The sequence below is a fragment of the Ciona intestinalis genome, chromosome 9 (genome assembly GCF_000224145.3).
Source record: "Ciona intestinalis chromosome 9, KH, whole genome shotgun sequence".
NCBI classification, from domain to species: Eukaryota; Metazoa; Chordata; class Ascidiacea; order Phlebobranchia; family Cionidae; genus Ciona; species Ciona intestinalis.
Genome location: NC_020174.2, coordinates 3,149,275 through 3,161,855, shown reverse-complemented (window position 1 = coordinate 3,161,855; position 12,581 = coordinate 3,149,275). Strand labels below are relative to the sequence as shown.

The 12,581-nt window shown below is 34.8% G+C and overlaps 2 protein-coding genes across 2 annotated transcripts in view; one reads left to right on the top strand and one right to left on the bottom strand.

The window, feature by feature from the left end:
* LOC100181507 (nicotinamide/nicotinic acid mononucleotide adenylyltransferase 1) overlaps positions 1-5,555 on the bottom strand; it is a 9,348-nt gene extending 3,793 nt beyond the window's left edge. Inside the window, exons 1-6 of the mRNA XM_002121162.5 lie at positions 5,378-5,555; positions 3,739-3,895; positions 2,338-2,416; positions 1,661-1,886; positions 782-855; positions 182-295 (exon numbers count right to left, since the gene is read on the bottom strand). Of these exons, the coding sequence (XP_002121198.3) occupies positions 182-295; positions 782-855; positions 1,661-1,886; positions 2,338-2,416; positions 3,739-3,895; positions 5,378-5,462 (735 nt within the window). The 5' untranslated portion in view covers positions 5,463-5,555. The remainder of the gene's footprint in view (positions 1-181; positions 296-781; positions 856-1,660; positions 1,887-2,337; positions 2,417-3,738; positions 3,896-5,377) is intronic.
* Positions 5,556-5,657: 102 nt separating this feature from the next.
* On the top strand, positions 5,658-8,726 carry LOC100182213 (transmembrane protein 249-like). Its single transcript, XM_002119704.3, has 5 exons — positions 5,658-6,145; positions 6,827-6,983; positions 7,281-7,442; positions 7,760-7,900; positions 8,323-8,726. The coding sequence occupies exons 1-5, from the start codon at positions 5,977-5,979 to the stop codon at positions 8,441-8,443; spliced, it is 750 nt and encodes a 249-aa protein (XP_002119740.3). The 5' UTR covers positions 5,658-5,976; the 3' UTR covers positions 8,444-8,726.
* Positions 8,727-12,581: the final 3,855 nt, after the last annotated feature.

Below are 12,581 nucleotides of genomic sequence, written 5' to 3'. Positions count from 1 at the left end.
TCGAAAAAAAATGAGCACAGCGGGGTTTTAATGGTTTGCAGTCAAAAATATCTTCGCATGTGTTTTATTTTTTTATTTAAAAGAGCCACATCTGGTCTAAATCCCAGGTCCTCAAAGACCGCACCTATACATAAGAAAAAAAAGGGGGCTTTAAAAAGATATAGTCAACATTTTAACTCACGTCGTCTTCTGACCATAAGCCTGGCACACCGAAAGATTCAAGCAGATCTCCACCACACAATAACATTACTTTGGTGCGACGAAGGTCATATGCTGCCCCATATACCATGTTATCCTGCATGAAAAGGTAATACAGCATTATAGGCAAACTAGAAAAATATACCAGCACTACAATCAGACTACTGGGTTGCATAAATTACAATTTACAATTACTACATATAGTAGGGTGGGGGGAAGACGGTACACCTTTTCGTTCTATTTTCTCGTCTCATTTGGTAGTAAACAAAGAAAATTCAAAGTATTATAAAATCGTATCCTCACGGCTTCCATAGACTGTTGTTAATTGTTTAAAACACCAGGATATTTAGATAATATGTGCTAAAGGTGCCTAATCTTTCCCACCCTACCATGTGGTATTTAAGACCTAAATGTTAAAACTAATAGTAAAATGTAAATAATGGCAAAAACAAGACATTTGGTAAAACATGCCTATTATGGTAAGCGTGTTTTATATTTATATTAAGCTGGTTTGTACATTGGAATAAAAGAAGTCTAATGTTTACTAACCCAACATTGCTATATATATATTAATTATATTTACCTGCATGTTGAATGACGTAGGACTCACACAACAAACTTTTTGAAAGTTACCTCCAAGATTTGAAAATGTTTCACCTTAAAATAAAAATTGAATATTATAAAATTTTATTGTCACAATTTTAAAAAACTTGTAATATACTCTTTGAGCCTTGTTAATGTTAACTTAAAATTTCAACATTTTTAAACCATTAAACGGGAAAGAAAAAATGAAACACTCTTTTTTGTTTACTGTCACCGTAATTTTATTACTAAAATAATAAAAATTACCATTAAAATATGAAATATGCCTTTCCTACTAGGATTTTTTTTGTATTTTTTAATCCTTATTGGTGAGGTGCTTGTCAAGGACCTGGGATTATTTACGCCAGATTTTGCCCATTACCCCAACACCAGGAAAACCCATTAAAGTCCTTCGTGCGACCGGTGCCGCAAGACCGCATTGCAGTCAGACGCCTATTGATGCAGTATTGGTACCGTTTTTTTGTATCCATGTGTGCTTACGAGTTACCACACTTTTCAACTTTGTGTATGATAAGCATTTATGATTTGATATGGCTTATAATTTGGACAACCCACTAGTGACCACTTGGGGCAATGTCTGTTAAGTGTCTTGCCCAAGGACACATACGCGGATACGCCGATCAGTGTTAGTAGCGCCGCCGAGCATCGAACAAAGGACACTTTGGTTTCAAACTTTCGATGCAGGCGCCTAAACCACTGAGCCACCACACCAGACAGCATACTAAGAATAAAGCACCTCCAAGAATAGTTGCTAAAATGTTTAAATTAATATCAAGCTCAGCATTGGTAAAATGTACCAAATAGAATATGAATTATCTTTTAATTTAGTTCACGCCACAATGATAACCGAAAAAAGTACCTGTTTCAGTGTGTGGAACATGTTTGAATGAGATATTCTTCTCCTCGAAAGAATCTGAGGTTGGAGAACACATGGCAAGTCCACTTCGTGCTGAAGAACGAATACGACCGTTTACTACCATGTGATGCAAAGTTCCATTAGGTTGCAACGTGACGGCACTTCGTGGATATTTCGCTGGCATGTAGTGAATATGGTTGGAATATGGACCAGGAATCCCATAGTCATTCTGAAAAACATTAACCTTTATTAATTCAGAGTAATTTAACAATAAAAATGGTCAGACCAGATTAACTTAGTATTCCATAAACTGTGGGTCATGTCATGACGGCTAAACGGCCTCATCTGAAATTACTGTGAATAAAAAATAAGGCCGTAAAACTCTTTGTTAAAAAAAAGCATTTTTTAGATTTATTCCTAAATCCTCTGTATTTTCAGCTCTGAAGACTTAGGTCAGCAATCAACAATTGTTTCAGTCAGTTCATAAAAACTTTTAATTAATATTTATTTAATTTATATTACTAATTAGTGATAGGTTTCAATTTCTTATATGGATGGATGTGTAACAACAAGATAAGAGACCAAATCTATTTTTGTACAAGTAACGATATATATAATATATATATATATATTATATGTTAGATTTGTTTATTTATTTATTTTTTCAAGTCTACACAAACCTTGATTTTATTCGACAAATGCTGTAAAACTTTGATGGTTTTTACCCAATCAGGTTGCGAGGATTCCCATGTATCAACACTGTAAATAAATTGGACATTAAAGTAAATTCAACGTAGGTTAAGTTTAAAACAGAACAACCAATCATCTGATTCATGATAAGTTGGTCTAAATTTGAACTTTAATATTAAAAAGATACGAGAACAATTCAAGAATATTTCAAGAAAGATATATATATATAAATATATGAGAACATTTCTAGAAACTAAGAAAGATATGAAAAGTTGAGATGCCACATGACTTTTACATTTTTTAATCTTTGAATTTGTTTTTAGGCCTAAGTTTTTCTGTAATTTACCGAAAAACATACCTTTTTTTTCCTATACCTACTGTGTTATTTTGGACAATTTGTCCTTTACAAAACCTTTTTTATTTTTTACGAAAAACACAGCCTTTACGGTTGGTCTACTCGGTATTTCTATGGTTCTGTTCATGGTTGGATTGGATTAAATAATTAGACATCAAATTTAAAATAAAAAATTTTAGAGAATATAAAAAAATGACATGATGCAACTTAGTATGTGTGTGCAAGACACTATGACATCACAAGACCTAATAAATTATTTAAGCGCTTGCTTATTGATTGCAACGATAGCATTACGTCACCTTTTCTACTTCTTTTCCAAGCCAAGACTAAACAGCGTTTAATGGGTCTACCATTGTGCATTTGTTTTGCGTAGTAACAATGTTAGTTGAACGAAAACATTTAGTTCAAAAATACTGCACTTATAACTGTAGGAATTCTAACTAGTTAGTTTCTAGAAAACCCGTAATGCCACAGAAATTTTCGAAATTCATATACACCTTTTTAAGATAAAAATACTCAAATTCCATAAAAAGTTTAGACTTTAGAGCATGTTTAAAACAGATTAGGCTACTCCATATAATGAAACAAGAACTTTGATTTAAACTGTTTCTATATTTTTTTCCCAATATTTGTATTCCTGTTCATTTCTAAACATGTGGATCAAATCACAGAACATAAGTGGTATAATGTATAATATATTCTTCAGCTTGTCTTTCCTAGAATCTTTTTTTTATTCTCTGTGGGTGAGGTCCTTCTCAGGCACCTGATACTTGGGCAATATTTGGCTCACTACCCCAACACCCCAAGTCAAAGTTCAAATTAGCACAATACAATTCATGTTTTAGGATGAAATAAAATCAACCTTAGCAAAGAAAAACAGTTACCAAACATACGAAAAAAAATACTTTAAAATCGCAAAAAAACTTGAGTATTGCTGAAGTAAGTTCAACAAACAAACACAAGAAAAAAAATTCCGCAACACATACTAATAAAACAGTCCACTATTACCCTAATATATTTAAGACTACTGACATACCTTAGCCATGCATGTTTCTGTATTGCAATATTACACATAGCAGCTCTGTATGTTGAAGGTAGTAACCCAGTTTTTGAATAGTTTTCATGCACAGGTGAAAACACCCCTCCTATCACAATGTGCTTGCCAGTGTGTTCAAGAAAACTTCTTGCAATTTCTGATAAAGGGAAATTATCGGTTACACAGAAAATTTAAAACACATGGGACTATACAAAGAAGACGGAACATTTTTTCCGCTAGGAGGCGATGACAAATTCGTTTTTCTATTCTATGGGGAGCAGTTAGTTTCACGGTTTATATACATAAGATAACCCCTAACCCCTGACCCCTAACACCTAACCCTTAACCCCTAACTCGTGCTAATCAAACAAAAAGAACTTTAAAAAAATTTTTTAAAAAGTATTCCACTGTGCGGGACTCGAACCCGGTAAAAATGAAACAAAGAGAGTAAACGACCGCGCGCAAACCGTAACCTGCAGACTCGACGACAGTAAACATTTCGAAAAAGTGTATATAACCGACCTAATGTGGGAAAGATGTTCTTACTAGTGTTTTATGTATTTGGAAAGGTATTTTTAATATTTAATTTATTTGTTTTACACATATTACCACTTTGTAGTATTTTTACGTATTTTTTAATTTAAATAATTGCCGACACCTAGCGGAAAAAGTGTTCCGTCTTCTTCATATAGTCCCATGTATTTAAAACTATTGAAGCAATTTGCAATAGGCGGAGAACTTAAAAAATATGGGGGTAAGCCTAAACATTTGACACAGCAGTGTGAGGGCATTGATTTGCGCCGAAAGCGATCTCTCTTTTTACGGCATAGTACATTTCTACATATTTGTTTAAATTATTTTAGCAGTTGATCCAAATGTTTATTATTTACACGTACAACATAAAATTGACATGGCCTAACTCACAGTTCCGTGAAAAATAAATGTAATATGGTCGTTGAGCAGGCGCAGGCTACTCCAGGGTAGCTTTAGTTTATATTAACCCAGTCTGCAGAGTATGACAGTTCCTGAGGAGATCTCGCACATGCAAGACGGTTATTTTTCGCGTGCGATCATTAAAAAACGGCGTGCAAACCACATACACTTCCAAGCCACAATAGGAAATCCTAATTAATTTATTTCGTATTTTTTTCATTGTTTAATTAGATGGCGTGCGTGCGACAATTATGGCATGCATAACCAAAAGTTTGTAAAAAAATCGTTCAGGCACTCTGCAGACTGGATATTAACAATGTTGCTTAGCCAATAAAAGTAACAGTGAGCAGTTCGACGTGAATTTATTGTGTTATAATAACGATTGTTTGAACTGGCAATTAAATACGACATAACATTACACAGTGGGTATCAGTGAGGCCTAAGGACAGGGGTAATCCTTGTCGAAAATTAACTTTAAAAATGCGCGAAAACATTTCAACACAAACGCCCGAGTTTTTTCAGAAAAAAATTATACAGTGGGTATCAGTGAGAACTAAGGAACATTTTGAAACCAAAATTCACTGGTTACCAACTAATTAATTCTCCTGGTTAACTCTAAATTATCTAATAGGAGTCATAAGTTTTGTAATGGCTGGATCCTTGACAAAAAGTCTAAAAGTAATATTTTCACAACATTTTAACTTACCAAACATTTTTAAATGGCCCACTGTTACAGGATTAAAAGATCCACAACAAAGAAGAACAACCGGACTTCTCTGCTCGAACGCCATTTCGATCACGAGTTTCAATAAAATTTATAGAGACACATTAATGAAACTCCCAGCAAACAACAGAACATCCAAATTTGATTTCTGATACCACCAATTCCAAGGAAAATTGTACGACCATAGAAATAGACGTATAAATACAGGAGAGCAAAGCTTTAATGAGGAAGTACGTATTAAACTAGTTCGCATAATATTAATTGCCCTTTTAATACAATAAAATCGCTGACTAAGCTTGATCAAAAACAAACCAGAAGTAACCAGCAAAGCGATTTTCAAGACCTGTGCTGTAGGAGATTCATTTATTAGTTAGAAACATGTATAAACACGCTTTGTACAACTCCTAAATGTGTTGACTTGTAAACTTACGCTAGTTAATCTATGTGGTCACCAAAAAAACGTTTGTTTTAGGGAATTTGGACAAACCATAATCACCCAGTAATTATGTTGTGTTAAAATTGATATTATCATATGATGTTAACATTTTATTTTTAAACATGTTGTCTGTGACATCATAATCATGAATGCCAAACAGTTTGGAACTAATTTATTCATGCAGTTTGTAGATATGCATTGGTTCGGGTTAAAAGAATGGTGGGATTTCTATCGGTTCTGGGACAAACCAGAACTGAATTTAAAACGTCATCTAAGAATAAATTCAACCCACCCTTTTCATGAAACAGACGACGGTAAGAACACTAAGTCAAAGTATTTTACTAAAATTAAGCTGTTTGTTTTAATCCAAAATTTCGAATGTAACGTTTAAAATAATTGCTCCGTTATGCCATGGCACAGTGCGATCGCTTCATAAACAACGGTTACTGGGTTTAAAGTTTAATGTTGGTTACAATGAAGACGTGTGTATGTCATAGCGTAAAAAAACTTAATGGTGCCGTAGTTTACTATATTGCCTTGTTTAAGTTGTCATCAATACAGAAACAGGCAATTACCTATTTGTGGCAACTTGTAAGTTGTTTCGAGGAGTTATAGACACTCGTGCAGTTTATTCCCTTATGAGACGGGTGGAAACAACAGTGACATTCAGTTCCTGGCACAGTGGCTAGCGCACTTTCCAAGGTTATGGGAGTATGCTGCATGCACAAGACGCCTAATGACAATTTAACCAAGTGGTCCCTTATGAGTTGTCTTTTTATTTATTAAAAATATAATTAGATCATAAAATATATTCACCCACAAAGTTGTGTACGTGGTAACTATAGTAAGCGGGTGCGAGGAGTATGAAACATCAGAACACCTCTGGTATTACAAAAACAATTAAAGACTGTCGCGCGCATAGATAATTAAAATACGTTTGTTCAAAGACATTAAAGTCGGACAATATGTTTTACAAATGATACATATAAACGCAGAATATGTCTTTGAAACAAGAAATGGGATGTTATACATTGGATTTCTATTGTTTATCTCAAGCGGATTTGGTGGTGCCGTATATTGGTATCAAATGAAAACATTTTCAAATGAGCTTTTTGACACCGCATTTATATTCATGTTTCTCTGGTCTCTGAGGTAAAGGATGAAAGTAAATGTTCGTAAATTTAATTTATAATATGATTTCAATATTTGGAGGTCATATAGTGGGGCGGGGAAGATGGGACACCTCTAGAACATAATATCCAAACATTCTGATCGTAGTTTAAACAACAAACAACAGTCTATATGAGTCACGAGAATATGGTTTTATAATTTTTGAATATTTTTTGTTTACTACCGGATGGAACGAAAAAATAGAATGAAAAGATGTCCCATCTTCCCCTACACTATGATGTCATTTTATATGATTTCAATATTCTTGTTGTTATTTAGATTGATATCATATAACTGGCAAAAGCGACGCATCGTGCTGGAGAAGGATGGGGAAAATTATTTCTTTTATGTTGGTGGAAAACTTGTTTATAAAGGAAATATTCACAACATATATTTTCGATTGCGTAGCCAATGTTCCAGTAATGGATCAACGTATTACAGGTGTTATGAAATAGTTAGTTGTTTTTAATAGTTGTGGCCAGACATAATGTTAATCTATTTAATCTCTAGCGGCATTTTTTGTTTTTTCACGTCCCATTTAGTACTAAGCAAAGAAAAATTTAAAAAAATATAAAAGCATATCCTCAAGACTCCATAGACCGTTGTAAATGGTTTAAAACACGATCAGGGTATTTGGATATTATGTGCTGAAGTGTCCCATTTTACCCCACAATACTATGTATCTTGACTAAATGGCATCGTCACTTTTTTATTCATATATAGAATAACAAGTTTATTATTCTCATTAAACCGAATAGGTTAGTGCTGAATGGATATCATGTAGAAGAATATGAAATTACATCAATGACGACAAACAAACCAGTGTTGGAACAACTAGCGAAACGACTCGCATTCCGTTTGAACATAAATTATTTTGATTCTGATGATGTGTCTATCAGGTAAGATTTTGGGTTGACGCTTATTTTTTACGACCATAACATATAGTAGGGTCGGGGAGATGGGACAACTTTTCATTCTGTTTTCTTGACCCCTTTGGTAGTAAACAAAGAACATTCAAAGAATTATAAAACCGTCCTCATAACGCTCATGAAGAATTATAAAACCGTCCTCATAACCCCATAAAAAAATAGACCGTTGTTAATTGTTTAAAACAAGATAAGGATATTTGGATAATATGTATTAAAGGTGCCCCGTCTTCCCTCAGCCTGATATATAAAATATTTTTCTTACAATATATTACATTGCTTCTAGGCACACGACTAAAGCGTGTGTTTTTTATTAAAAGTAACTATGTTAAAACTAAGCGTATCCTAGACACGATTTATAAGGTATTAATCGTATACCTCAAATCACATCACAGTCATATCGTGAGGCACGTCAATCCACAAACATTCTATTTAAAGCCTGCAGCCAAACGGGCAACTGGTCGAGCCGGCAAGCGCATGAGCGTGACAAGAGCAACACTAGAGGCGTTCTATTAAAACATCGGTTCTTGTTTTAACTGGCATTGTCAAGACATTATTTACTATTGTTGAAAATAATGAAAATTGTTTTTTTTTTTTTTGCGTGTCGGCGCAATGACACCTGCTAGTCTGCTACTATACGGTTGGTCTGTTCTAAATACATGCCCGCTTACGAGTTACCACATACATATGTAACTTTATGGGTTTTTGAAATCGTTTCGTTTTTTTTGTGTAAATGGCTGACGATTTAGACAACCTTTAAGAATAATCTGAAACAGAGCAGTTTTCGTTATGTGTTTTGCTCAAGAAAACATAGCATCAGTATAGAGACTCGAAACTGTATTCAATTGGGTTAAGCAGGCGCGTTTCAATATGCAACAGCGCCATACCAACCGTTAGAGTGCGTGCTGAGCAACTGTTGTTCATATACAACAATTTGGTGTTAAATTTGTAACTTATTTTATCCTCGCGTGGCCGGAAAACGAAAGTCGTTATCATACGGGTTTAACACCTCGTGCCAGCTTACGAGTTACCATGTATGTTGCTTCGTGGGTAATTATTTGTTGGGGGGGATTTTTTCATATTTTTTTCATGTATGGCTGATAATTTGGAGAACCCATTAGTGACCACTGGGTTGGAGCAATTGTCGTAAGTGTCTTGCTCAAGGACACATACTCCCACGATGGTAGCAGCGTCGAGCCTTAAACCCATAACCTCTTGGTTACAGGCAGGCGCGCTAACCACTATGCCAGGCGCCGGGTGAAAAATCACACCAGGCACGTGTACATCCGTTCCAATGGTCCAGTTACACTTATGGAATTCAGTTCAATGAAAAGGTCCGGCCGTTGGAAAAAATATCTATTCGAGGATTTGTTCCACAAAGCCACTGTAACGTCTGGACACTCAGGCGTCAACCATAGTCGGATGTCTGTGTTTGCCAGACATCCTCGTAATCTGTTAACAATTCTGGTGACGATAGACCATTGAGGTTCTTATACAGTATATCTACGTTAGTAAGCGAAAATACTAAATTTAGATTTATTTTTAACAATGATATGTTATACCTCATCGGTTTACACTCAATTACGTTATCCTGTTATTTTATTTTGTACGAAAGTGGTGTAAAAACCGTAAGGTTACATATACCATACACACATATAGTAGGATGGGGGAAGATGGGACAACTTTAGAACATAATATCCAAATATCCTGATCGTGTTTTAAACAATTAACCATGGTCTTTAAGAGTCGTAAGGATATAGTTTTATAAATCTTCGAATGTTTCTTGCTTACTATTAAATGGGATGAGAAAATAGAATTAAAAGGTGTCCCATCTTCCCCCATCCTACTGTACATATATACGAAACTTATTAATGCCAATTATATAAAAGTTCCCTGCATTGCATTTTTAGTGCATACTTTCACGCTGTGTGCAGACGTGGTCTGTTTACATAATTAGTATAGTAGAGTGGGAAAAGACGGGACACATTTGGCACATAATGCCCAAATATCCTGATCGTGTTTTAAACAATTAACATCGCTATATGGAAGTCGTGAGGATACGGTTTTATGTTTCCTTAAATGTTCTTTGTTTACCAAATGGGACAAGAAAATGGAATACAAAGGTGTCCCATCCCCCCTACTAGATATAGTAGGGTGGGGCAAGACGGGACACCTTTCACCTCTATTTTCCCGCCCCGTTTAGTTGTAAACAAAGAAAATTCAAGAAATTATAAAACGATATGCCCACGACTCCCATTGACTGTTAGTAATTGTTTAAAAAACGATCAGGATATTTAGATATTATGTGCTAAAGGTGTCCCATCTTCCCCCACCCTGTGTCCCACCTTCCCCCACCCTACTGTATATGAACATACAAGTTTATATGTTGCCAAATAGAAATATATAGAGATTGGTCGTGTCAGCTTTAAGAACACTATAGATATAGTACCCTCTATATATAAACGATTATAAGTATAGGGTGGGGGAAGATAGGACACCCCTTTTATTCCTTTTTCTCGTTCCATTTGGTAGTTAACACAGAACTTTCAAAGAATTATAAAACCGTATCATCGCGACTCCCATTGACCGCTGTTAATTGTTTAAAAAACGATTAGGATATTTAGATATTATGTGCTAAATGTGTCCTATCTTACGCCACAGTACTATACCAAACTGATTGCTTTATGTTGCCTATAAAGTATAAACAAACTGGGTTGACGGATAAGATCCTGCATGGCTGCTTTTCCGCTGATAACACGAAGGTTACATTGTTTCAATAATTCCAATCCCACACATGTTATCTTGATTAGATTGCAGTGCAAAAATCGTGTAAAAATTTGTGGCATCAGATAATGCAGCATAGCCTGCGTATTATGGCCCCAGGCCACTGGCACAAAAATACCTTAAAAGGTCCCGAAACACAAAGTTCCACATTTCGACATTTTCCACAAAAAAGTTTCGCAATAGTTAGGTCTTTATTTGTTACGCAACTGAAGTAATTATATTTGGATCAATACTTAATTGTAAATCCAATTGACGAAATAATCAATACAACTGAAATGAAATAAACACAATGTCTGATTTTATATACTATAGGGCCTATAGTATAGGCTCTAGTAGTTGGGTAGGGCAACATGGGACACTTTTTCATTCGATTTAATAGTCGCATTTGGCAGTAGACAAAGAACATTTAAAGATTTAAAAAACCGTATCCTCACGACTCCCTTTGTTAATGTTTAAAACACGATCAGGATATTTAAATATTGTGTTCTAGAGGTGTACCATTTCCCTCCACCCTACTGTATAAGTCCTAATATATTTAAAATGAATTTTAAATTAATGTAAAAAGAGAGGCGTTTTCGGGCTCAGGTTTATTTTATCAATGGCGTCTTTTACAACAAATAGTATCTGACGTTATCCACCGGTAACTTTGGAAACCGACAAAATGTTTCCATGTATTTTTCCCTTTTTTATTTTAAATAATATTTACAGAAATAGTGTCGCTTTTAATTCCTGTTAGGCCAGTAATTTGTAAACTACATTTTGTGTTTTATTTTATAAACAATTTAAAATAAAACTTCGATTTGTATGGTAGGGTGGGGAAAGACGGGTCACATAATATTTAAACACCCGGATCGTGTTTTAAACATTTAACAACGGTCTGGAGTCGCAAGAATACGGTTTTATAATTCTTAAAATCTTATTTATTAACTACTAAATGGGAAAAGAAAATAGAATGAAAGGATGTCCAATATTCCCCACCCTACTATTTACTTCGTGACGTTTACTTTCTTATAAGATGTTTCGTTCTACAACATATGTCGGAAAGTTAGGACGTTGATTGATTACAGAAGCGGGCAGGTTGTAACCGCTGTCTGCTGTCCCGTGGGGACCAGAACCACATATGGGGCTCGTTTCGCATAATTCGCTCATTACACGCATATTATAGTTAAGAGGTCTTGCCAATAAACTCAGACCACTGGGCCAAACAAAAACAAAATATTCTGTTTTTGTTATTTGGACCAATTTTTTTGTCGTTGAACTTCCCAATGTAAATTTTATAGTATAGATGGGGGAAGATGGGACATCTAAACATTCTATTTTCTCGTTCTATTTAGAAGTATACAAAGAAAATTCAAAGAATTATAGATCCGTAACCTTACGACCGTTGTTAATTGTTTAAAACACGATCATGATATTTGGATATTATGTGCTAAAGATGTCCCATTTCCCCCATAGTACTATAATGGTATGTAAATGTAATTGGTACGGGTTTTGTAAACAAATTTATTTTTAAATATTTTACTTTTATAATTTACAATGTTGATTGTTACGACTCGCCATCTGAGTGATCTATTATGACGTAACAAAACATCTCTGTCGCGAACTTCCTAACGGAACCCACTTCGCTGTTTACGCTACGCTAGTCTGACCGAGGTCATCACGACTTTATTACACAAGGCACGTCTCATGTCGACACATCGTTATTTGAAATGTCGTCGATTATGTGATTCTTAACCAATACAATTGACAATAAGAATTTTTGTATATAAATAAGTTATATAATAAAACTTTTACGAAAATCGTTGGTCGGTCACGCCTCGTTTGTTTCGTCATCCAATATTTTCATTGGTTCGTCACGCCTAGTTGGTTA